Genomic DNA, 27,990 nt, shown 5'->3' on the forward strand with positions numbered 1-27,990 from the left:
CATAAAACAGTGCTGTTGTCTTTTTATTAATTTCATTACAAAATCCTGTATTCTGGACTGCCTGTTATACATCTTTATCCTCACATTAACACACTTCTCTCTGCATCCCTTTCTATAAGACTTGTCCTCAGCACTGGCAATTGCAACACATCACTGCCACTGAAAGAGCTATAATGGCTTATGCAACACTACGATGGACCTTTTTCTGGGTCAATACACCATTGTGCTAAGTGTCTGCTCTGCTATGAACTTATTATACTGGTTTTTTCAACATTTTCAAAACCATCAATTTGCATGTTAAAATTGAGCTTACTCAAAATATGTCAGCAACGCATCCTGATGAAGCCACGTCCATAGTTTAACTGGGTAGGCAAGCCTTTTTCCCAGGGAATTAGCAACAGACAAAATCATGACTACCAAAAGTTATGTGCTTGATAATGGAATGAAATGTGGAAATCAGCTTTTGTAAGCAACAAGACCAAGAAGATGAAGGTACAGCTGTTCCCAGTGCTGGTAATTATTTCCTAGAAATCTTTGTTTTCTTTCAGGGGATCAGGACTATTTCTCCTCTGAAGTCTGACAATGAGGTGTAATTAATTACTATGGTCTGAGTTCAGTTTGAGTTCCATTCTTTGAAGCATATTAAACAAGTGGTGGGAAAGAGTTTATGTCCTGCTGCCCGTCCAATATAAAAAGATACTCAGAATTTAAGGGCAAAAGTAGTTTACATAATAATTTGATTTAAAATAGGTAGTAGTTGCTAATCATTTACTTGTAGCCACTCTCTGTAATAGCAGACAATTTTGTACACAATGTATGGTTACTTGTACGTTTGGAAAAATTTTTTACCATGAGCTGTGTTCTCAAACCAGTTCTGTGTAGTGTATCAGTCCTGGGAGAATACTAATCCGATCAGAATCCTTAAGAAGATTGAGAGATGCTAATGCTTACTGAATAGAAATTTTCAGAGCTGCATGTTTAAGAAATATCATGAAAAACAAGATGAATTACAAAAATAGTAGCTACATTACTCAAATTGAATTTCCGAATTGAAAAGTCCATTTCGTGAGGCCTGTCATAAATCAAAATATGATAAATTAGAAAAATTCAGATGTGATTGTAATTTTCAAATTCGCTTAGTTTAGATAATGCAAATTCAAAACTTCTACTTTGTATTTGTTCTTCTAAAGGGCCAGGTGCTCGCATTCTGCCTCAAGTGGGGCTGTAAACCAGAAATAAATGTAGTCGTTCTTCATTTTCCTCTGTTGTCTACTTCTGAAAAAATAAAATGTATGGCTCATATCGACACAAAGAACAGTTAATGAACCACAGGAAGTCTGCAGAGGCAGTTTACTCTCCCTGATTTTGTAGGCTGCCTGAAACATGACTGACATGAATCTTTGCATTGTTTTCAATGGGTTACTCACATAAAATGCTAAAAACACGGAAAGTCATGAACGGTTGTCCTTTTCTGCATTTTCCTATGCTCTTTGAAAATGTTGTCACCTCACTGCTTTTTTTTTTTTTTTTAATGGAGATAATTGCCATTTCCCTCTGATGGCAGAAGCTACTCTGCTTCACCTAAAGACAATTTTTCCTCAGAAAAGCTGTGGCAAAGGTAACTTCTGTCATTTGCATGTTTTAATCATTCACGGGGAATGTGGTAGGGTGACACTCCTTTATCTTTAGTTGGACTGGCTCTTTGCAGTGTAACTGCAGAGTAATTTTCATCCTAGACAAGCAAAAGTGATGTCTCTGTGAAATCTGCATCACTGGCTTCCAGGATAGATGGACACGTGGAAGATTTTTGTAGAAAGGAATACAGTGGATTGCAGACAACATACATTGCAACATAAAGCTTTGAATGTAGGTAGTTTAACCAATGATGTTATCCACTCACCAGGACTGATATTTTTCAATAACTTCTGACAGCTGTTACAGAAATGACTGAAAACTGGTTCAGCCAGCTCTAAGCTACATTCCCCATCACACCACCTTTGGCCCAATCTGCAGAGGACATTTTGAGATCATGCTCTGTCCTGAGTAGGAGATGAAATATTACCCCCATTTGAAAGTGTTGGATACAGATCATGCCTGAAATAGCGATCCTGGTACTTTGTGTCAGTGGGTGGGGAAGGCCTCATTAACCACGTGGGTCAAAATTCAGAAAACTGCTATGAAGGCACCTTTGCTTTACATTTCCACAGCCTGTACTGAAAACTGGCTAACCAACCCTGTAACCAAGCCTGGTCTTACAGTTTGCATTGATTCCACATGCCAGTGAAAAAGGTGAACTGATTTGAACTTTTGAGATGTATAGCAGCTGTTATACTAAATGATTTAAGAGTTTTTGTGCTTCCAACTGTAGTTATTTAAGAGAGCACCATCAGCAGAGGGAAACCACAAATTTAGGCTTAAACCTTGGCTGAGTAAATGCAAAGCCGTAACCATACATAATACCAGTAATGAGCTTTCCTTTTTCAATTTCAGTGGACATAAATTATTTCAAAATCAGTAATATTTCACTGCTGGATTTTCCATACCAATTTTTCCATTGACATTAACTGAAATATCCTACCAATAAAATATACAAATGGAGCAGGTGTGTTTATGTTCATTTATCATGAGTTGAAGTCACTATTGATTATTGCCAAATGCAGTGTAGCTCTTCCTTACCTTAAACAGAAAACGAAGACACAAATAAAAACACATTAGAGTCATAGGAGAACCTAAAACATTTTGTGTGTGTATGTGATATATTTTTGGAATGAAGAGAAAGGAAGATGAGGTGGGTGAGAGGAAATGTAAACAAAACCAGGCTATGATGATGTGTGTACTTTCTGGTTGTTTGCATAGCCTTTAAAATCAAAAAATCTGCAACATAAATATAAAGATAGGAAAAAGTCAGCATCCTTTCTGAAGTCAGTAGATTGTGTTCATATTGCTGAGTAAGGCATCTAATACAATGCTGGTAGCAACAGGACAATTATATTAGTATGTTACCCAGGACAAAAAGAGTATAGGCATGTAAATATTAGTTTGGAAATAGAGGTTTGAGTTTTGTTTGTTGTTACAGTCCTTATGTTATACAATCCCAATTATACAATATAATATACAATAATATACAATATAATGCCCAGGGAAGTGGTGGAGTCACTGTCCCTGGGGGTGGTCAAGGGAAGGTTGGACATGGTGCTTAGGGACATGGTTTAGTGGGTGGTAGGGTGATGGTTGGACCAGACGATCTTGGAGGTCTTTTCGAAACTCAATGATTCTATGATTCTATATTTAAACATTAAAATCCTAAAGGTCCTTTTATCAACAACTCAGCCTCTTATAGAATTTCTCAGGAATGAAAAAGCTGTTTTTTAGTGGAAGCCTGACATAGAAACATACAGCAAAATAGATTCCTCGGTATTGTACCACATGCTACTATGTTACTCCTAGACAGAAACCTAAGTGAACCAACAAACATTTCATCAAAACAAAGCTTAATTATTTTCCCAGGAAAGAAAAAAGAGGTAGGTATTATGTGGCTATTTCACTGATATATGAAGTATTTGCAAATATTGGCAGATTGTATTACTACTTTGAAACCACATCCAGTTCAGTGACATATTCACCCAGCTACTGGGATTGCCCAGTCCAACGCAATTTTTTACTAGAATTAGAAGCCTCAGCTGCCAGCTTTGGATTGAAGGCTACAGTTCATATTCATCATTCTTGTTTACAGCCATCAGTGGCAAAAATCATGGATTCATATGAATGGTTTTCCTTGACTCTTAGACAAAGCTAGGTGAAGATCTCTTGCTATTAGTAACTTTTGCTCTGCAGTTTCCTGTTCATTTAGATGTGAAACTTTAGCAAGATAAACTAACAGAATCAATAGAGTGTGTATTACCTTGATGCTTGGAAGTTTCACAGTGCAGTCATTGGTGTTCAGGCACCATCCATCCCTGTGCAAAACAAAAGCCATTTCTGAACAGCAAACTGGGGCTTTCAGTGTTAAATCCTATCCTGTGGGTAGCTCACAGAGCTCCTGTGCAATCTGTGGTCACTGCTCTACATATAGCAGTCATAGTCCCTTTGCATGCCCAGTACAGTTTTTTCCCAATCCATGAACATTTTCATGACATCCTGTTTTTTAAAATAAGATCAAAAGAGAAAGTTCTTTCAAAGAGTAAAAGGAGCACATCACCTTCTTTTTTCCTCTCTTTTTTTTTTTTTTCCCAATTGCTGTATGATTGCGAATGATTGCTGCATTGAAATAAAGAGCTTAGCATAGGATCTAATATAAAATAAATCTTAGAATGTCCCTTACAGGGGTATTTGATTGAATACCACTTTCAGTGTCCTCACTGGACACATTCAGCAAACAGAGTGTGCCATGGTTGGTGATTACAGAAATAGAATGCCTCACAGTGCATTTTTTTATTACAAGAAAGAAAGGCAAGAAGTTGTCACAGAAGTTCAAATCTCAGCTCTTCATATGTTCCCATATGTTACATTTTACATTTCACATTAAAGTGAAAGGTATACAACTATTTTTTTTGTAAACACAGGTGATTTAATTGATTTTCTTTTAGCAAGGCAAATGGCATTAATAAACTTGGCAGAGAACCCAACTCACATACATAAAATTACTTAAGAATATTAATATTTGTATGATTATAGTTGATACCAAGGTATACACTAAACTTTCTGACAAAACGTCTTTTATATTATTTCATTCAGTTGTACTTAAACTGAAGGCCATATCTTTTTCCCCATCTCTCTCAGCCTTTATTCTTGGGTACTCTTCTCTTTTCATTCCTGTTTCTCTCCTCTGGTGTTCAGCTTCATGCATTGATTTTTTATCTTTTTCCTTGTTGGTGGAAGGATACAAAAGTTTCCTTGAGAACTCTTTGTCTTTTGAGAATTCCATTCTCATTTATGCTGCACTCAATCTAGAGCTCTTATACTAAGAATATTTGGTGAGTCCAACTATGAGCACTTGTGTGCCTCTTGAAACCTTTTTTGACTAGAAGAAAAAAGTCTGTTTGTTTTTGTCTGGACCAACAGTCAGCAAGTGCACCAACACAATAAAAATGCTTCATGTTATAGCAAGATGTTACTTTTCTATCCAGATGTTAATTGAAAAAACCTTTTTTTTTCTTTCTTTTTTTTCTTTCCTTTTTTTTTTTTTTTTTTAAAATAGAGATAATAATCTAATGCCATTTCCACTGGGGTATTTACATTGTGGCTGCCTAAATCCTCCCTTACAGTTCTGATCTCGATTTCACTCAGTATAAGCATATTTTCCTGATGTATGATAGTGATGTATGCAATTTAGAATTTGGTGACGGGAACAGATTTATTTTGAAGTAGAAAACATTCAGTTAGGAATTTGGAGATAATGCTTTGCCATAAGTGCTTGCAAAAAAAAAAAAAAAAAAAAAAAAAAAAAGCAACTTTTTACATCAACATTGGTTTATTATTTCCATATAATAGGTTTTCCCAACATAATCACACAACAGACATCTCACAGTCCAGTGTAGGGCCAGCTCACCTTATAAATTCTGAGCAGCTGCTGCACTGGGATATTTGTACTAGAAGGCATCTATTATCACTTACATGTAAGACAGTCATTATCTATTATATCAGTTTAGGAATACAAAAGCTGAGAGAAAAGAAGCCTAAGATGCAGAACATGATCCAGGAGGTAGTACTGCTGAGACACTTTACACTTTGTGGATAATCGTTCTGGGGGTAAAGAAAAGCTTGGCAAGTTTGGGATTTGCTTACTCCATCAGTTGAAGTCTCCTCCTCTCTACTTGAACCAAGGCATGGCATTTGTATAGAGAGGTTCTTCTGGTCTGCAAAAGTCCCAGTTAAGCACTGTGTCAAGTGCATTATCATTTCTGCGTGTTGAGTATAGAAAATGACGTGAAGCTAGAATTTCCAGGCTCTCTTTTGCCTAAAAAGCTGTGTTCACCTTCTCAAGGTGGGGGCTCTGCATTGGGCTGAGAACTCTGAGGATCTCAGAAGCAAAAAAAAAAAAACAAACAAACAAACAACAGACCTCTGGCTGCTGGAAACTTACTATAGGAGAAATCTTTAGCCTTGGCCCCATGTGGGTTACCTCACTCTATCTTACAAAAAGCATTGGTGTCTCTTGTCAGGATTTTGTCCTCAGAGGATAAGGAAGAGACTTGCTTAGTGAACAGCAGGAACTTAATGGATTTTATTAGTTTATAAACCATTTTAAATTCATTTGTTTGTGCAGTGTTGTACTAAGTCATGCTGGTGAGCTTCTGCTACTATTTCCTTCGCAATACTTTCATGTGCAACCTGTAACGACTTCCAGTGAGAGTTGCTACAGGTTCACCCTGTGGTGCAATTTTAATCACAGAACTCACAAGAAGGCACTTTGCAAGACTAATGGAGCATATTTGTAAAAAGATACATGGGTAAGAGGTCAGGATGATGACTACTGACACATCCACATGTATAGAGGAAGGTCCAATAGCACATAAACAAGAAAATAACATCTGGAACTGTAAAGAGAAGACAAGTAAAGGCCAGGTGGTAAGACAGTTCAAAACATCAAGGAACACAGTAAGCATATTAGCCTGGAATGAGGTGTGTACACAAATATTTCCCTGAAGTTATGGGACTTAGCTAAAGCTAACAACAAAATGCCTTTGTTGACATCAGATTTACACTGCATAGGGCTTTACTGAGTGGATGTAATTTCATTGAATCATGACAGATAGCTTTAGTCTTGAAACTGAGCTTATTTATGTAGTCAAGCTTGTTCATCTTCATATACTACATTACATACATGTGTATTTCAACATTGCCTGTATCAATAATAGCCAGAAGTCAGTAGATGCAGGCAGTCTTTTTGTACTGCACTAATATGCCATGATGTTGATACGTACATTAATTATCTCATTAGAAATTACTAGTAAAGGATAATTTTTGTAATACATTGAAGAGCTTCCCCCAACCTGACCTTACTGAAGGACCAAATATTAGCTTAACTTCCATAATTTCATTTAACTTTCACAGAATAACTGGCATGAATCAGAATGTTGCAGGATTCTTCTGGATCTTGCTCAGCACTGAACAGAGACATGAATGTCATTCATATATATATATATATGTATATATATATTTGCAGGTAGATTTTCAGGGAGTCGAAAATCTATTATGAAAATTAAAAGGTGGATTTACAACATGGTCATTGCATGCACTTCTGCTGAAACCATTCTGGAGGTTGGCGCATGCTTTTCATGGCTACTCCTTCTGTCAGAATGCTGACAGGATTTAGCAATTGACTATAAAAGAGAAAAAAAAAGCTTTGCTATGGAAAGGCCTGTGCCACTTTTCCATCTGTACTGACATTTGCAGTGCTTCCACAATAATAATCATAATCATCACAAAAATGTGTTTTCAGGAAACACCATATATCGTAGACAAACAGGATGCATTCCTGCCTGTGCTCAGGGTCAACAACCACGTTGTAACAAAAAAGCTTTCAAAGCAGGATTCAAATGGGACTGAAGCAATGTATAGGCTTTGCATTGTCCTTTGCCCAAGAACAAGTACTGTAAATGGTGTGCAGGTACCTGAGTGAAAAGTTTGTATTTATGGAAACTATTGATGCAGCTCCTGTTTGCATTTACTGGTATGATTCTAAAGTACCACAATATCTACAAATGTTTGTTTACTGTACTCAGGTATGATCTAACTCTAAGAAACAGAAGGGAGATGAATTAAAATGGGTTTTTATCGGTGTCTAAAAACTTCCACAATGTGTGGGGATTGCTCTAAACAAAGTAACAAATGCACACAGTAATTGTTGACAATGGTATCAGTAACGACAGAAACTGGGGACAAGATGACATCTTTTCTACTCAAAATGTTAATGTCAGAGTCGTGAGTAATCAAAAGGCTACATTAATTAGATAATCTGTTCTCTGTGTTTGTATTGCTTGAAATGTACTTATAATGCTTCTATCACCACAGGATTTGTGAACATTTGCTTTAGGAACTGCTCCTACACATTCTGTATGTGCAAGTAGGCCTTACTGGTATGCGTCATTCCACGGATTTCAGCAGAACTGTGGCAGAGGGGCAGGTTTATGCAGCATCCTGTAGATTTATGTGAGATGTTTGAGCTAGCGCAGGTACTGTGCTGATGTATATTTATGTATATTATGTCCTTTTGCTGTTGCTAATACACCTCGCTTCTTGTCACCACTAAGCAGCTTCATCAGTATCATCTTGACTATTCTGTTTCCAGCACCCAGCTTCTTCACTCAGGGCTACCCTATGGCTTTCTTTGAGGCACTGCCATGAAATCTTACTCACAGAGGAGTCTGATGCAGGCAGGAGATGGGGGAAAAAGAAGCTGGAATCCACGAGCCCAAGTCAACACCAGGCTCTCAGTGGCAGCTTCCTGGCATGGGTGCAAGCCTGCAAGTACTAACTGAGCTGAATGACCAAAGAAATTTGATATGTGACCTTCTATTTGTGGATGGGTGTTTGTGTGCCCAGCACGTACCACATACCTAATGGTAGAAATAATGTGACAAAGATTAATATAATTAAAATCCTAGTCCCTTGGTAGTGCTGGTAATTTCCATGTCCCTGGTAAGAACCCTGTGCCAGTCTCTGAGGAAGCCAACCATCCCAAACATCACGTCGTGCTTAATCCTGTAATTGTTCTTTATCTGGTGCTCCCTTTGACGTCAGTAGAAACTTGACATATAAGAGTGCAGAGGAATCTGGCTGAATTGATTTTTTTTTGTACCAAGATTAAATGGAAGGAAGCCTTCTGAAATGTACAGAAATCTTATCCCTTCCTACAGCATAAATGGATATTTTCTGTTTCATTCTTCAGGGATTCTTACCTGTATGGATTTGTGAGTGTGTTTATGAGAGATTGCTAATACACTTGGACAGCATAGTGAGCAGATTTAGAATGTGACTGCCAGAAAAGGGTCTGTAATGAGTAAACAAGGCTTTCCATATAATTTCTAACATGCATTTCTATTTTCTACATCATATACACCACAGCATCTTCTAAATAACTTCTGCGTATACAGTTTTGCCTTCACATTTCCATTTTGCAGTTACTAAATCATCTTGAATAGACAAATGCAAATGCTAGAGGACACACACTGTGTTAATCACTAATAAGATTTAAATATTTTCTGCTTATACTCGAAGAGGTCTGAGAAATGCCTTTTGATTTTTATATGGAATTTCCCATCTGGTAGCTTTTGCTATTAGCAACAGTAACCACATTGTATGAGTAGACTTTTTTTTCCCCCCTTAACAAATAAAAACAAATGACGTGCATCTTACAATGCCAAATGTAAATGATGGAGGCATTCTGGGGGTGTTACTCGGGATGTACAATGACCTAACTGACAACAGGATTCGGATCCCACAGCTGAATCACGGCACAATACAAATAAAGACGTATTTTGCCAAACTTCCTTAATGAGAAAAGGGAATAAAGTAAGATTTCCAATGTCACTCCCATATAAAAAAATAGAAATTCTCAGAGGAGGAGGACACCGAAAATCATCGCCAGCAGCCCCACTCGTGTACGAGTCGCTTCACCTCGCTGCGGCGCAGGAATGAGACTGGCCACAGGACGAGACGTAGCCGGCTGTAAGGGGCTGCCGAGGTCTGATCCTTCCAGTGCCCCGATAAAACAGGGCAGCGTTGCGCAATATAAAACCATTTAAAATATGCATTGCTCAATCTTCTCACACGTCCACCCGCGTGGGAGCGGTGCCCGAACCCCTCTCACACCGAGCCGGTGCTTCCTAAATGCTCCTCAGGAACTGAGCACACGCGCAGCTCCACCTGCCTTCCCCGAGCACCACGACAAGAACACTCTCCCAAGTAAGGATCAACACCTCCCCCTTTCCTCCCGCACGCCACCACCGCTCCAAACCCCGGCACCCCCTTGCACAGCGGGCACCGAGGAGGCGACGAGCCTGGCAGGGCCCCCACACGGCAGGGCCACCGCCGCGTGTCCCCGTGTCCCCCCCCAGCGGCCGCCGCCGCCCGCGCCGCCCTTCCCTCAGCCCCCGGCAGGGAGCAGCAGGGGGCCGCGGGCCGGGCACGGCGAGGCACGGGGGAGGCACGGCGAGGCGCACGGGGGCACGCTCCGGCTCCCGGTGCCGCTCCCGGTGCCCTGGACCCATCGCAAGGGCTGCGGCCAGGCACGGGCGGGCTCTCCGCAGGTGCGGGTGCCATGCGGGGCTCAGCCGCCCCGCGCTGCCTCAAGCCGGGCCGGAGCGCTCCCGGCCGAGCCGGGCCATACCGGGCCGGGCCCGGCGCGGCTCCGCGGGCGCGGATTATAAGGGGCCCGCTCTCTCCGCCCCCGAGCCCGGTCTCCCTCCGCCCCCGCCCGCGCTCCCCACCCCTTCCTCCGGCCGCGGAGAAGGGCATGGAGTTGGCGGGAGCCTATAAAAGCCCCTGAGAGCCCCGCCGCCCGCACGGCGCTGCGGCAGCCAGGGCGCACCGAGGCGGCGGGGGGGCACCATGTCCCACCACTGGGGATACGGCAGCCACGACGGTGAGTGAGCCGCGGCTGTCCCGCTGGGCTGGCACCTGCCTCCCCGAGCGGCAGCGAGCGCTTTTTATTTATTTTTCTCCTTCCTTTTTTTTAATTTTCTCTTTTAACCTTGAGATGCCACCTGCGCTCGGGCAGCGAGCCAAGCGCGCCCCGCGGTTCGCCTGGAGCATCCTCAGAGCTCCCAGCGCCGTGCCCGTGCTTGGGTACCTAGGGGGGCTCTGCAAGGCGCCCTGGGAAGACCCCGGCATCCCCCCTCCGAGGCTCGAGGGCTGTCAGGTCCCCGCCTCGGTCCCCAGGTGGGATTTCCCCTCAGCTCCTTCGCGAGCACCCCCCAGATAGTGCGTTGTTAAAGCGCAGAGGTTTGTCCAGGTGTGGGTGTCCCCTGCATCCCCTGAGCTTCGTGGCCGTGCCCACCGAGCCGCTTTGTGCTGTCCCGCAGGACCCGCTCACTGGCACGAGCACTTCCCCATTGCCAATGGAGAGCGCCAGTCGCCCATCGCTATCAGCAGCAAGTCCGCCAGGTACGACGCCTCGCTGAAGCCTCTCAGCTTCAGTTATGATGCCGGCACTGCCAAAAGCATCGTCAACAACGGGCACTCCTTCAACGTGGAGTTCGACGACTCTTCCGACAAGTCAGGTGAGACCTCGTCGTTGTGTGTGTGCAGGGGTAGGGGTGGGAGAAACAGACACTAACACTGCTACTAACGCTAAAACTAAAATACCTGCTGAGGCCACAAGGGTTTTTTTTCAAAGACAAAAAGGTACCAAGGTCAGGATTCAACCCTGAAGGATTCAGCATCCCGCACTGGAGGAAAACTGAACTCCTGTTAGAAGAAAACTAAGTCTGTCTTGGTGATTTTTAGCTGCCCTGCTCTAAACTCCAGAGAAGTGAATTGCTTTCTTTTTGTTTAAGTGAGAAATATTTGGATAGAAGCATGGATGTGCAGGGCTAAAAAAAATAAATAAAAATTATTTGACAATACCAGATTTAGGCATAGTTTGTCATAAGCTACCAACCAAATGGTTAAAAAGGCAAAATACATCGTAGGAAGAAACTGGCCATAGAATAACAGAGGATTGCAGTTAACAACTTGAAGTAGAAATAGTTTGGAAATAGTTTCTTTGGTTATCAAAATATTATTTCACATTTCTGAAGCCAATGCGCTCCCAGGTTAGTACAGAAACAGAAGAATGATTAGAAAATACCTCTTTGTTCTTATGTAACTCAAACAAGCATTATCCCTGGCATTTCTTGACTCTGGGCTTTCTAGATAAAGTTAATATGTGTATGACACATTCCTACAAAGTTTACTAGGAGGCAGTCCTTCCACAGTGTCTTATAGCTCTGTAGGGTGAATAAAATTAAGCATGGAATCCTGAAAACCTTTTGGCAACATTGTTGAAAGGAATGGCCGTATTGATGGACAAATGAAATCTAAGGCACAGTTGCAACAAGGGTTTTGCAGGGTGTCCATAGTTGTAGTTTTTCAGCTGGCTGAACTTGCAGAAATCGTCACGCTGCTACAGTGAATGTGCCTCTATTTTTAATTTAGACAGCAAAAACAATCCCATTGTAGTCACTGCCTTCTCTAGACACTGCCCGATTTAACTTGCTTGAGCAAATGCCCTATTTTGCTAAACACTTTCTTGGCAATGTCAGTTAGGGAATGGTGCTGAAAACAAATTAAGCATGCCTACAAAACTTTTTTTTTTTTTCCAGATAGTGTAATACAAGGGTATAACACATTCAGCGCTGCACTGAGAATTTGACTTTGTATGTTATGATCTTTATACTGAACAGTGTTAGCTGGTCAACAGTGCTTCACAGTTATATAGAGACCAATGTATATCTATACAAATTTTTCAGAACATCCACATTAATATCTGTACGTTTAATAAAAGCAAAAAAAAAAGTTCTGAATTAGTGTTTATTTTTTCTGAAGCACTGAAGAACTGTAGTTAAAGCACGTGTTTTTGCAGTGTTAGGAGGAATAAGGTAAATGATTCAAAGTAGAAAAAATTGATTCTGTTTTCACATGCAAGTCTGCTCTCAAAGTCATCCTACTCTCACTGAGCCCAAAGGAAGCAGGTTCAGGTCCTCATAGTGTAACAAAACTATTACCTGGTCACTTTGTGCATGCATAGGTTTGGAATGACAGTGAAAATTAGCTTATATCTGGCAACTTCGGAGAAAAAAAATGGCAGAAACTTGTATTAAAGAAATGTCTGTAGGAAGAATGCTCTTTATGAGAAGTCAGTGCAGAACCAGAACATCTGTGACAGGGATCCTCTGACAGATAGGCAGTGACACAGCTTTCAGAGTGGGAGGATAGGAGATGCATGTAGAAATATTCTCAGTAGTTCTATTAGTGAATCATAAACTGAGTGTTTAAAAAGAAAAACAACATTAAACATATCTCTCTGAATCCAGGTAAGGGTGGATCCTTCAATATCACACTTCCTATTGACAATTATAGTGCATAAAATCTAACTGGCAGCACAGTTATTGGCTTCATTTGTATGCAGTTAACTAGGTAACCTACTTTCTTTACAGAAAATAAAGCTGTCTTTGACTTGACTGTGCTTGATTCACTCCAATTTCTGAATTTTGAGACTAACAGTACAATGATCTCTCAAATTCTTGGTTAGACATTCAACAACAGTCATGATGAGAAATTACATGAAATTATATGATGTTATATCTTACAGGAAGCAATGGGACCAAATCCTGTAAATACTCCCGATAGGCTATAGTGCTTGCTTCCATGAGCTGTCCCGTATGCTGTAAGGAATTATCTGTGGTAGTAGGCGTAAAATGAAGTAATAAGATCATTGTTTGTGTATAATGTTCAACACATGAGTAATAGCACGCAAAGAAGTAGATCCATTCATTATTCAGGCACATAACCAATGACACAAAAGTAAAATGAACAGCAGTTCTGTGTATTTAATGTCTTTTTGAAGACTTCTCTTCCAGGGCATGCAAAATTAGTTCTTGTTATAAGAAGTACAGGTAGTAATAGTATAGTAACATAGGCAAGACAGCTAAAATGTGTTTGGATAAAACTGCCTGAAAATGGTTGTTACTGATTTCTTTGATTTAGAAAATACTTACTTTGAATACTGTTGATCACAAGTTAAAGTCAAGGAGATACCAGAATATTCAAGACTTCTTTATAGAATATTCCCCCCTCCCCCCCAAAAAAAATAAAGCTTGTATATATATTACATACATGTACACACAAGTATGTGTAGCCTGTAGCTTCTGTTTGTATCAATGAGAAATAGGAAGTTTAAAAGGTAAAAAATTATACTTCTTAAAATATCCCTTTTACATGCTTTGGCATAAGGATGTAAAAGAAAAAAAAAAAAACAACTTTTTTATGCAAAAGATTATGTGTAATTTATGCAACTAATGTATCTTCATGGAAGATGTGTTCCTCTCTGCCCTTTTAGAAGATCTTTACTAATAAGTGGAGCTCTATAGATGTAGCTCTTGATGCAGTTTAAAGTTAACTATCCCTGTGACCTATAAAACTTCCCTTTACAAAGATATTTGAAAAATAAAATGATGTTAAAACCATTTTAGCTTTAGAACCTGACTTTGTTCTACTTTCTTGTTAATTCTCTAAAATACCCTTAGATGTTACTAAGCATGCTTTAAAAAAATCCCTATTCCTAAGCAATTACACACCAACCTTCTATTTCAGTTCTTATAGTACAGCCTTTGAATTTCATGGCTTATGTGACAGCTGTTATATTCCAGAATAAAGTTCTAAAGCCTAAGTCAGTTCCTGAAGTGTATTCCCTTCATATTTCACAGCTGCTAGTTGACAGAAATGGTGTATGGAACGTAAACTGACAAGTCAGTATTGCTGTTTTTAAACTTTTATTTACTGAAATTCCATGATTTTCTCTTGGTTAAAATCATGTCTTCTATTGTGTTTCTGTGCAGTGTTTTGGAATGGTTTTTGGGCTTGTATGTAGAAAAGAATGAACTTCTGCCTTTGGTTGTTAGTTTCTCTTCTCCTTCTGCTCTTGCAGTTGCTTTCTTAATTCTCATGTCTTGTAATAAGTGTGAAAATTAAAGTATTTGCAGGCATTTGTGATTAAAACTTCTATAATTTTAATTAAAAGCAAAAATTCTATATGTTGCTAGGAATAAAAGTACAAATTTAGGCCTGTCCACTCTTGTATTCTGGGACTTGGCCATTGGCATATGTGTCAAGCAAATGGTGTTGATAACCACTGAACTATAATATTGCAACTTATTTTAAAAGCTGGATAGCAAAGGAGAGATCTGTCTCATTCAGGGTACCTACTTAATGATACTAACTACTTTATATGGTAGTCTGTATCACTTTACTCACCCTAAAAGATAGAAACAAACGGCAACCTCTCAGAGCTGTAAAACCACAGGAAGTGACTTTGCTCAAGAAAGCCTCAAGAGCATAAAAGCATTTGTGTAACATACATATAGCTTGTTCTCAGTAAGTTCTGTGGAAAACTTCTCACAATTCACCTAAAACCTGACATACAAGTGGGAAATGCTCACAGCAATAAGCTCGGTATTCTGTATTTTCTGATCTTGTGTTTGATCTTATGAAAGGAAGAAGTCAATCAAAAGTTATTCTGTAACAAAAATATTAAAATACCGTATCTTAGTTGTAGAACCTGTCAGAAGTTCATTGCAACTATGGTGTAAGCCTCTAAAGACATTACTAAATGTACTAGTCATTTTCACATGTGGACAGCTCTTACTCGTTTCCTCTTCCTTGCTGCTGAGCTAGATATGGATAATACTGAAATCCATGACAGAGTCCCAAGTAAATGTAACACTTTTACAGAAATTCAGTCCTGGTGGAACTTCACAATTATGAAGAGACCTAGGGAAGTGAAACAGTAATGACCTTGGTAGCAGCACCCCTAGAGGGACTCTCAGTGGTTGTAATCAATTACCCAATTCTTCCTATAATGGGCAATATTAATGAGGACACTTCAGTCGTCTTGAATTTTGACTCACTGTAGGCAGATTAATCCATTTTGTTGTATTTGAGTTCAACAGTCAGTGCAGTGGCACAGCTTGGTTGCCAGTGAGGTGCATTGAAAGTTGTGCCTCTGGTGCTCTCTTCCTACACTTCCACCACAGCAGGTAGACTGAGGAAAAAACACGCAGGTCTGCTGCCTTTAAGGCAGAACTCTTAATCAAAGTCACTGCCACTGGTCTATTTTTAGGCTTCCCAGCTCTGAAGATGTAACATTATCCACACCAGAATATATTGCACATTATTGGTATACGATCACAGGTTGAAACTCCACAATAAAATGTGGGCTAAGCAATGTCCTAACCCATCTGAATCATAAATCGGGGAACTGATTACTTATAGCTCTAGGGGACTGTTTTCAGACAGCTGCTTATGTGTCGTAAGTATCTTTGTGCATTGCTTGACAAGGAAGTCAGAGGTCCCAGAAGGTGTGTGATCATTAAGGCATTCTCTGTTCAACTGCTGTTGCTAGAAGCTGCAAAGCCTAAGCAAGCAGGTGACTTGAGTATAGCTCTGGCGCTTCAGGGAACTGAAAAGGAAGATGAGAGGGCTTGAGGTCAGCCCTGCTGGATTCAGGACTTCATTTCTTTACAGAGCTCAAAAGTGCCCTTCTTCACTTATACCATTAAAAAAAAAAAAAAAAAAAGCTTTAGAGCAGAAATTTGACATGGCTTGTGCATATAGGTATCCTGGCAACTTCCTTCACTTCTTCCAAATGACTCCTGTAAAGGTGTTTCTGTGCAATACCAGGAGAAAACAGTTAACTTAGAAGCTGAGTAAAGGGGGACTGCTGAGTGCATAGAGGCCATGCTCTCCCCTTCCTTGAGTTCACCCATCCTTTGTTACACCCCAAAGTAGTGCGAGCACTGTGTCAATACAAAACTTCCAAAACTGTAAGCAACCTCTGAGAGTGTTACAGTCACTGCCATCAGAAATTAAGTCAATTGTTACTCTTAAGAGAATCTTAATGCTTCCAACTCAGTACTTTTGAAGTCATTGTCGGCTCATAAGGGGTGACAGGTGAGGACTGAATGCTGATCAAGGGTTCATTACAGCACCTTATGACTCACACAAAAATCTCCATTTATGAGATGATATCAGAAATAAATTCCACTGGTCCCTGGGAGCAGTGGATTTCGCTGTGGTTAACTGAAGTGAATACTGAATAGTACCCTTCCTATATTAGGAACAATAAATACATCATATTATGTGAACAGATTATGAATATACTATCTAATTTTTATGTCATGTTTAATATTCACAAGCTGCATCTGTAAATGCGCAAATAGCAACTTGTCTTGCCACTGCTCCTCAATTCACTATAAGTAGTAAGTGGACGTTTACATTTATGTAGGTATGTACGCACAAACATTTATGTGCACACAAACACATTTACACGTAAATGTGCCACAGACTTTCCCACATATCTGTCTCTTTGAATCATGCATACAAAGGGCCTTTTTGAAAGACCTGAAGGGCTGAGGAGGAAAGACAAGAACATAATTGCCGTTGGATGCTTAAGCAGGTCAGAGTCTGTCTGGCTGCTACCCAGCCTGTATGAAGTAGTTCAGCTGGGGTGAATCGAAATCACTGAGCAGCTGCTGATACACACGTATGCAGACCTGCTACATTTTGGCAGATGTTTCATTCTGGTCTATCTCCCTGGAACATCCTCGCTGCCTTATCAGGCTAACCCTCTAGCAAGGTCAGAGCAGGGTTTTTCTTAGGAGATACCAATTACGTAGGTTTTCTCTTGGTGAAGAGTATTACAGATATATCTGCAAGTATGATCCTTACAGTTACGTCCTGTCTTACTCTCCAGCTTGCCATGATATAGTGTCCTAGGAGGACTGTTTGAAAGAGATAACGTAAAGAAGGAAACATCTCAGAAAATGTGATGTTCTGCACTCCACGTTTCATAGAAGTGACAGCTCACCCCAACTGAACTCTCCAGTCTGTCAGATGGGGAAGCCCATCCTTGCATAAGAGCACAAGGCTAATCCCTGAGCATCCTCGTAAGAGCCTTTTTTGTGCCATTAATAGTGCATGGTGCTCAAGATTATTTTTTTCTCAAGTAGTGCTGCTTCTACTTTATCTCTGCAGGGTCTAGCATAGAGATTTTCTAGCACAGAGATGTCTTCATATACACAAATGCCTACAGAACATTAACATTAATGTATGTGCGGTGCATGAATTTATATGAGCATATGCGTACAATGCCATATATATGTGCACATCTATTGTAGGCTGGTACAAAGTCATGGCTTTCTTTATACCAAAGCAGTGTGTTTGCAAGTGGGTTGTCCTCAAAGGTAGATGTTGTAACTGTCCTGCTGCTATGTTCTTGTTTCGTGGTATCTCAGTTAGAGCTTAACTTAACACATCCACATCCATCATGCTTTAGTGGAAGAAATTTTGTTGTCAATGATTTCCACGTGAAGAACATTTTCTCATTCTGTATTTTCTCCGAATGACAAACTTCAGGGTAGCATTTTTTCTTATTACACTAAACTGTACAGTAGGAGGGAATTCATTCTGACTCATGAAACAATCTTGAGTTCAGCCATTTATATTACCTCTTTGACAAGTTTATTGCCTTAATGAGATTTATGAGTCTCCTGTTCTGTTACATCCCTATACAGGGAGGTAACTACAGCAACAGTAATTCCACAGTATTCCTGCAAAACTTAACACGTGGCTGCTGCCACTTCCTGGAGGGGAAAAAAAAAGAGAAGTGGTTCACAGTATTTTTTTTACAAAGCCATACTGTTCTACATGGAAAAAGTAACTACCCTGTGTCTCACCTTTAAGCACAACAGAGAAATTGTGTAGCCTCAGTAAACAGCTGCCCCATGTGCAACACAATGCCCCCTTGATTTCTGTGCATTTCCAATATCCTATAACCATGTAATGGAGACAGACATAGTTCACCTTTATCCAAGAAACCCCACAGACACTAATAGCACAGTTCATGTGGTTGTTTAACTTCCCAAATTAGCTCTGCTAATACTTATTTTCACCTAATTTAGATAATGTTATGAGATCATTTAATAAGAGTGCAATATAATTGCTGGATGTTACTAGTATAATTTCTTCAGTAAATGGTAGAAGGTTGAAATCATAGTTACTATTTCTTAATCTAAGCGAACTGGCTCCAAATTTATGTCACTGCACCATTTCAAATAACTGTCAAATAGAAGAAAAGCTGCATTTTCAAGCTGTTACCTCTTATATTGCTGCTATGTCTGTGGAAACCAGGTTACTGATGTAGATTTTGTTGAGAATGATGAAGCTTTAAGAAAAGACAGCACCAGGTCAGCTGGTGCTGTCTTCACTCTGCATCTGAAGCTATGCTATATAACAAAAGAGAGCATAGCTGCATGTGTATTTCCAGGATGGTTTTGAGTAGTACTGATTTCAAAAGGAAGAAGCTAATGCTCAGGGGCTCAACTGTGGAACAAGCTTTTCCCATCCTACGAAAAAGGAGATGGAAAGGTTATACATGTACATCTGTCTTCAGTGGGGCCTGAATCAATGTTAATGTCACATGAGATAGGGATAGGAAAGTTCCCAGCTGCTGTTCAGGTTCTTGAGGTTTTGCTTTCCAAAAGCTGGTAACATTTATTCATGGTTAAAAACACTTGCACTAGAAAAAAATGAAGTTCCAACATTTCTATTTCGCATTTTAAGTTTACATTTTGCTTCCTTGGAAAGGCTGGAGAATATTAAGGAAAAATATAACTGTTTAATGGAGGATAGAACAAGAAGAGCTGTTGTGTAATTAAGCCTGATGAATTTGTATTCATTCCCACTAATCTAATTATTACTTTCTTTGAATGCTCTGCTGTGAGTCAAAATAAGCTAGTGCTGGATTTGAGAACCACAGAATGAGAAAAGTAAGCAAAAACCACGAGATTTTTTTGCATCCTTTGAGTTTTATGAAACGATAGCAAACTTTATGTAGAAATAACACTGCAAATGGATTTAAGACAATTGCATGGTTCTGCTCTTCAGCATGCTTTCCATTGATTAATAATGGCAGATTAACCTGTGCTGCACTAGTGCTTTCTGAGGTTCAGGAATGGTGAAACCTCGGTCCATTTGTATCTGCAACAAGCCACAAGTCCATTAGCCAAAGGAACTGAAACTGAAACCCCATGGCATTGTCTTTTAATGAAACATGATATTGTGTGGATTAAATGATTTTGCATTTGTAAAGACATAGCAACTGATTGCTTCATTTCAAAGTGGAACTAACACACATTCACAGTAGCTGTTCTGAAAAAAAAAAACAAAAACAACAACAACAACAAAAAACTATTAAAACCCAACATCTGTTCTGATTTGTAGTACTGTGTCTGAATCAGTTATGCTTTGTGGCAATTAGCACATGCAGAAACACAGAAGTAGAATAAAATATGTGCCTATTCAATTACTTCAAGTAGCCATTCCTCTTCGTATCACGTAGCTTGGCGGTAGTAGGGTAACTCTTGGTCTGCTGGCTGTTCAGCATTGGTTACAGTATCTGAAATTACAAGGACTGCATCGGAACATATATTCACATTTTTCAAACAGAAATGCGTGTTGGCAGACTTCTAAATGTATTTGCCAAAGACGGAGCCCCAGGCAAATGCTAAATTTGTCCACTGAAACAAATTTTGCATGTGTAATGCACACAAGTGGAAACTAATGTGTTTCATACATCTTACGTTTAATTTTCCTGTATTCCAGATTTTTAGTCAAATCCTTCTCACCACTTTGAGCTCCCCCATTGCCAAGTAGCCACGGGTATGTTTGTCCATGCTTGCGTATAATCAGAATTATTCAAACCTGAACAGACAGTGACCTTTCCCTATCTGCATTTGATGTATATTTTCACACATGCACGTGTGATACTTACATGTCTAGACTAATTGCAAACTGAGAGGCAAGCATCTTTACTCCACAGAACCATTTTGTTTGTGGCACGTAAACAGAACACACATGTAATAACTGATGTCAACACTCTTCTGTCACTCTGTTATTTATATATTTATTTTCTATATTGAAAGATAAATTGATCTCTTAAGATATATAGCATTTCAAATGATGTTTTAAAAATATTTTTGATTTTTCAAATATTAATTCCTCAAAGATTTAATCGTGAATTTGATACTTAGAAAAAACACAAACCAGTATGAGATCTTGCTCTAATAACTTAGATAAATAGCTCTATTGAACAGAACTATTTGCTATTGTTTTGTGCTCTGTGTTGCACTGGAGGAGACATTGTCTGTGCCTTGAGCATTTGGCAGTAGTGGGGCTCGATCCTGCATATCATAATGGTGGTTGGTCACAGTTTAAGTAGAGGTTAAAACTAACGAGCAGAATAAGGGTGCCCAGGGGAACTTGCTCCTGTATAATTGAATGTGTGGCTGGGCACTCCACTTACCTCAGTCACGTAGCAAGAATAATGACAAATCATGGAGAGCATACGTTAATGCCTTATTTCCAAACCCTATTTTAAAAAATTGGCCTCTGCAGGTGTTGCCATTCTCAGCACCATTTTTTAAACTCACTCTCAAGGAGTAAAAATGGGATGGACGAGAGATTTCAAAGTCACATCTCTGCAATTCCTTGCACTGTGCCCAGTGCTTTACCTTGCTGCATCCCACAGCTAACAGGTGTGAGGGTTTAATTTGGAGCCAAAAGCTTTTTATTCAATCCAATTCACCACAGGATTTGCAGGATTCGCCTAAATGGATAAAGAGTCCAAAATAAAGGGACCAAGGACATTAGTAAGTAAAAGATGAAAGCATAGCTGAAGACCAAATCATAAAATAAATCTATGTAGGGCACTTACAATGGCTAGTCTTTGGACCTTTGCTTGGATTTTTTCTTTGGTGACAGAAAAGTTACATCCTTAGCTCTTCCCCCGTCACCTGTAATATTAGCATGCCTATTAAATTGCTGATGAGACTCACTATAAAGTCACTTCTGGTTTTATATGTTTATTACTGATTTTGGCTTTTTGCAGCAGTGTGCCATTGAAGATGATCTGGAGTAGCATGGCAGCATGCAGAGCAATAAACTGTAATTTACTTGGAAGATTTGAGATGGATTTTCCTCTTTGAAGTGAGACCTGACAGCAAAGGTTATGGGAGATGCTAACAGAGTCCCTTTGCTTTGCAGTGCTGCAAGGGGGAGCGCTGGATGGAGTCTACAGGCTGGTGCAGTTTCATATTCACTGGGGTTCCTGTGAGGGCCAAGGGTCTGAGCACACTGTGGATGGTGTGAAATATGATGCGGAGGTAGGACATGCTTTGCCTTTCCAGTCTTTTGTGTGTAATGAGCATGGTGGTAGCAGCAGCTCTGCAAACCTTCAAAGGGCAAGAAACTGTGGGGGTTACCATAAAAGATTTTGGTACAGTGCTGCTCCAGGAACTGAACATAACTGTGATTTGCATTGATAGATAGAGGAAATGGCTCCACAAATTTATCAGCTTTGCTGCTTTTTGATAAGAGTCGGTTTATTCTTACCCAAAAAAATGTCACCATTGCCTCACATCTGTTCACAGTACCATAACTACTTGCCCAACTTGAGTTGCAGTTATGGGGAGACAGACAGATGTACTTCAATTAGAAATAATGTTGAAATAAAAAAGAAAAGAACATCCTGGCTAACATGACCTGGAGATTCTTTTAATACTCTTTTCAAAGACTTTCCATGACAGGGCACGATGATATTTTTTAAAAAAATCAAGAGTGGAGGTCAGATCTGTAATTAATGTCTGTTCTGTCCTGACACTGGACGATCATGTCTTTGGTAAGAAGTCCAAAATACATAGCTACATCGAAAGTACTATATCAAAATCCTGCAGGCTGCATGCAGGAAAAACTAATTCTGAAGATAACGGGAATTTTACCAGACTAAAAGCAGAAAGATACAGCCCAGAGTTTGCATTTAAAACTCATCTGGGAATAAAAGTCAGAAGCAAAGTAAAATGTATGACAGAAATCTCTTTGCATAAATGAAACTTCAAAGTTAATGAATGATTCAACAAATTCTTAACTGTACACAAAAGTTTTAAATCTCAGCAGTAAAACACCATCTGCTCTTAATGTTTAATAAATTACTTCCCTGCATGCTCATTTGTAAAGTATTATGGATGGAATCTAATTTTCATAGTGCTTCTTGTTTTCTTGCTCCTAGCTTCATATTGTTCACTGGAATGTAAAATATGGAAAATTTGCTGAAGCTGTGAAGCATCCGGATGGTTTGGCTGTAGTGGGCATCTTCATGAAGGTTAGTTAGACTTATTTTTTCCTATTATTTGGATTAGTCCAGGATGTTCACTGGTCCAGGTGGACCCAAGAGCCTAAAATACAGAGTAAGGCAGCATTATGCTATGCCACGTAAGCCCAGAACAGACTAGCTGGTACTCCAAATTCTTGGTTTTCTGTACATATGAAAATTGTACGCCTACAGTGGAGTATGACTGCCATCCATAGCTGTGGCAACCCTCCAGCAGCATGCTAGCCTCCATCATGACAGTGACACTGCCATAACCCTGTCAGAGAAAGATGATGTGCATAACTGACTCAGTAATATATGTATGAATCTGCGGTATGACCAGCTTAAATAGCATCTATTTTCTTTTTACTGCTATTGTTAAACATCCAGAGCATTTTTACTCAGCTGAATTGTCTTCATAGCTAATTGAAGAAGGTGATTGTGACCCAGCAGTGTGCACTCTGTCCTGGCTTCACTCTTCTATTACGAGGGTGACTTATGTGAAAAAAGAACAGCTCAAGTCCAAAAATAGACCACATACTGTAAAAGAAAATAACTTTATTCTGTCCGGTGTCCTTGGCTGACCCATTTGTGCTGCCTGTCAACTGGAATGATTTTACAGAGACAGTTCCAGTCACTTTTGCTATAATACTCCTGTTATGTAATGAAATGGTGCTATGAAAATGTGCTACAAAATGTTTCCTTGAGAATTGTAACAGATAACTGAAAGTGTCATGAGACTGCATGGTTACTTTTTTTTCATATGGTTTCTATTACAGGTAGGGAACGCCAAACCTGAAATACAGAAAGTTGTTGATGCTCTGAACTCCATTCAAACCAAGGTAATATATGTTGTCTTGGACGCCACCAGTCACAACTGTATGATCCTCACAATTGTATGATCCAGAAAGTGGACTTCTGGATCAGTTTACTTCTTCCCAGTGGATCAGTTCACTTTTTTCCAGTCCACTGCATATATGGGAGTAAAATAAACCTTCATGCCATCAGCATGGATGCTCCTGTAATCCTAAATGCAAAAGAGATTCAAACTAAGTTATGATAAAGGACAGATAATACTAGAAACCGTGATCATTTTTTTTATCTCCATGAATCCATTTTCTGTCTTTTCATCAGTATTTAAACCTATAGGGTAGGATTCGTCTTCCAGATGCAAATTTTTATCAGGATAAAACTCTCAGGAAAAAAAAGCCTTTCTGTATTTTAATTACTATGAAGCACATATGTGATCTTAATGAGCAAGTAATGAGTAACTAAAGGTATTTATTGAGTAAATAGGTACCTTCATAATGGGTTAAGACCTTTGCCAATGAGATATGTGGACAGGAAAGGCAGAACGAGACTACACTGAAATCTTAGTTATCAGGCTCCCTTTGACGTAAACGGATGTTGCCATTTACTTTAGTGGACACTCCAACAGGTTTCCCAGTTTCTGTTTTTCCAGTAGCATCAGTGTCCATGGTATCTGAAATCTCATTGTTACTTCAAGCCGGGACAGATCATATCTCTAAAGGAAAAGGCCGTTAAGTTCAACATTTGAGATACTGAACTGTCTTGATAGTTTTAAAAAATGAGATAGTGCTGAAATACAGACTCCTGGTACATAATTCCAAGTGTACTGTAAGAAGCACTCAACACTGTATGCTAAACTCCATTTCTCCCTTTCTCCAAATATGTAGCTTCTGTAGAAGACTTTACAATGACAAGCTTGGTGGGAGTATGTTGTCTCTCCCTTGACAACAGCCTGCCTACTTTCCTTATTGTAGGGCAAGCAAGCTTCTTTCACAAACTTTGACCCTACTGGACTACTTCCTGCATGTCGAGACTACTGGACATACCCTGGCTCCCTGACCACTCCACCACTGCTTGAATGTGTGATCTGGCATGTTCTGAAGGAGCCCATCACTGTCAGCCCTGAGCAGGTAGGTCTCCAGGGGACTGTGCCAATAGGTGTGTACTGACTGGTATCGTATCAATTGCTTTGGTTCAGCTGTCAAAGTGATCTTTGAAATGGCAGTTTATGCTACTGCAGAGCTATGCAGGCTAGTAGCTAGTATCGCATGTCAAAAATATATATCTGAGCTGGCTATGCTCTTCTGGCAAGCTCTACTATGTGTGGAATTAGAGGAAGATGTAAAATGTAAGGTTGTCCTCCATTTGAACACAGTCCAGGCAAAATGTGAGGGGTTTTAAAAATTTAATCAGGTTGGAGCTGCCATGTGGTTAAAAAAAAAAAAAAAAAAAATCTAGGAAAAGCGTAGGATGCATGAGAGGACTGGTTACACATGCAGAGTAAGTCTAGCATGTGTTGTGAGCATCAGCAAGTTTGGTGCACACGCAGTTACCTATTTAATTGTACTTGCCCTGAAAATACTGGGTTTACCAAGCATCTGAAGAGCATTTATTCTGCATTTGCAGTCACACACTGTAAATCTGTAGTTAGTCTGTAGATCTTTGAGATCTTCCAGCAATTCCAGGATACACAAAACTGATTTTAAAAGGACTATTCATCACAGAACAGACTGGGAAATCCCACGCAGAATTGTGACAATCCTAACAAAACTGCCTTGTTTGGAAGAGAGAAGACTTGCAGATTCCAAAGTCTGCTGTCTGAAAAAATCCCATTTTCTGTTGTGCAGCTTGAGGAGGATAGAACCTTCCTAGTGGGAAAGAGCTTATGCAGATTAAATCACTCCTGGCCCTAGCTTTCTGCACCATCCATTAATGAAATTACATAGAGGCAAGATTCTATCCTCGGGTTTGCATCTGTGTGCTTGGAAGATATAAATAGAATCTGGAGCCTATAAATATAAGCTAGCCCCGAAGGGTTTTAGTTTACCCTTCAAACTTTTAAATCCCTTTTATGAATGGCACCCATGCTAAAACTATACACATAATTCTAGGAGTTTTATTTAGCTGACATGAAAAAAGTGCAACTGATCTGTTGGGATATAACATGATAAAAGATAGAATACACAACAAGGAAGAACTATTGGAAATAGTAATTGTAGCAATGGTTACTATTAATAAACTGCAACTTTTAAGGTGATGCTGTTTGATTATTTTAAACTATTGATATTGATGATCCAAGGCTTGCAAATATGGTTTTATTATAGGTCAGGAGCACATACACCAAAATAAAGTTGTTTTTCCTACTACACCTACTTCCACCACCTACAAGTGGTAAACAACACCACTTGTTTCTCCCACACAGACCCCTCCATATTACAATCGACATTTCAAAGATGAATTTGAGATCAAAACAGTGCGTGTGGCAGCTTGCCTTTTCATTACAAAACTGATCAAAACAAGGAACCATAAAGCAAAGTACATGAGTGTACACATGAGTCCATTATCATTTGCTGCAGTGATGGTTCCTGGTAGATGCTGAGTTCTGAACTTCATTCCTGTTGGGTCCTGAAAGTAAAGGCCTCCTGGGCTGGTCACTGCCTGGGGTCTGCTCTATAAAGGAAAGCCTGATTTGGAGTCTGACTCATACAAAATCTCTCCTACATATATCTGTCAGCAGTTCCAGTTGGCTTGTGAGATTACATTTGGGGCAGGTTCTTATTTTGACAGTCTTTTAAGTAGTTTTGGATTTGGTTGCTTAGACATCAAGGTGCTTTTATTACGTTGCACTATGCAAACACCAATTTCAGTTTAGCACAAGCACCTTTACTCTAAGACATTGCAGTTTGCTCCTGTTGACGTGGAACAGTTTCCCTTCTCACAGTATTTGAAAATCAAGATATCTTGAATGAATTTGGTTGTTTTAATTTGTACCTAAGGATAAGGATAATTTTTTTTTGTTTGTTTTTAAATATCAAGCAGGCAAAGCAATTCAGCTTTCAAAAGAGCTGAAACAGTACAACTTTCAAAGGGCTATGAAATGGTTTCATTCAGATGTAGACCAAGGACAAACAGCTCTTTGTGCACAGAGTTCTGAAAACGTGCCCTAGGTCTTTGTTTTCTGCACCACCTTAGTTCTTTTTAGGATATTCTGTTGACAGGAGAGCCTGTGTTGGGCAGGAAATAGTGTGGATGACATGCAAAGATGTCAACTCTAGACCATTATGGGTAATGAAACTTTGAATTGGACCTCTGGCTCAGGCCCATGGTGTATAGTTCAGGTAGTCCTGCTGAAACAAGTATGCATTTGAGAATGTTTGTGCCTTTTTCCACAGATGTGCAAACTCCGTGGCCTTTGCTTCAATGCTGAGAATGAGCCCGTGTGCCACATGGTGGACAACTGGCGCCCATGTCAGCCCTTGAAGAGCAGAGAAGTCAGAGCTTCCTTCCAGTAACCTCAGCGCTCAGTGTGTTAGGAATTGCTGTGTTTGTGAGGAACCCTTTTTGCTAAGCACAAATCAAACCTTTGCCATGTGTGCCCTGGCAACATCTTGTCTCCCAGGTCCATTCTTTCTTTCGCTCTGCATCTAAAATGCCAGCTAATGAAATGTGAAAGGTTCTTGGCCAAACAGGAATAGATTCTTTATGTGTGGGGCTGTGGGAAGCCTGGGGGTGGGCTGTGTGCATTTTGATGAGTTACTGTGACTGACAACTTTGGTATTACAATACATTGGCTGTTTGGGAGAGCATATGGTGATAGAAAAATAAGCCATTCTAAGAAACCTCATCCACAGGTGTGGTAGTACACATAACTAATGATAACTTGAAGCTTTGTCAAAAGCACAGGAATACAGAACATAAGTATGTTTTAGGAAAAAAAAAGGTATATTGAGGAAGAAAAGTAAAATGAATATTGAGAACTAGATTTAGATTTTAAGCAACTGACATGTAAATATTTTTAAGACCGTTTTACATTTTTACCCATGCTATCAACAACATTATGTCTTAATGGTAGTATGTTGAATTTTTTAATTAAAAATGTCCTAAATTAAGTATTATCTTTAAAAATTGTTATTACCATAGAATACAAGGTATCTTTTCATTGAAATAATATATGCTCTAATTTAAAGAGGGAAATAATAATGTATTTTAGATAACTTCTCTAATAAATCTATACTTATATTTTTGCTTCCAATCTGTTATTTTAATTCAGAAAAGGA

General features: G+C 39.6%; 1 protein-coding gene across 1 annotated transcript; it reads left to right on the forward strand.

Moving 5' to 3' along the window:
- The first annotated feature begins 10,426 nt into the window (after window positions 1-10,426).
- On the forward strand, window positions 10,427-27,952 carry LOC311206612 (carbonic anhydrase 2). Its single transcript, XM_084282066.1, has 7 exons — window positions 10,427-10,585; window positions 11,025-11,222; window positions 21,802-21,920; window positions 22,823-22,915; window positions 23,683-23,745; window positions 24,688-24,843; window positions 27,106-27,952. Exons 1-7 carry the CDS (start codon window positions 10,552-10,554, stop codon window positions 27,223-27,225), a joined length of 783 nt encoding a protein of 260 aa, XP_084138192.1. The 5' UTR covers window positions 10,427-10,551; the 3' UTR covers window positions 27,226-27,952.
- The last annotated feature ends 38 nt before the right edge of the window (window positions 27,953-27,990 follow it).

Source organism: Netta rufina (assembly GCF_964035555.1).
Source record: "Netta rufina genome assembly, chromosome: 2".
NCBI lineage: Eukaryota > Metazoa > Chordata > Aves > Anseriformes > Anatidae > Netta > Netta rufina.

Coding starts and splice junctions, on each gene's coding strand:
- LOC311206612 (XM_084282066.1), top strand. CDS start 10,552: ATGTCCCACCACTGGGGATACGGCAGCCACGACG. Junction 11,223..21,801: donor CGACTCTTCCGACAAGTCAG/GTGAGACCTCGT, acceptor TTTGCTTTGCAG/TGCTGCAAGGGGGAGCGCTG. Junction 24,844..27,105: donor TCACTGTCAGCCCTGAGCAG/GTAGGTCTCCAG, acceptor CTTTTTCCACAG/ATGTGCAAACTCCGTGGCCT.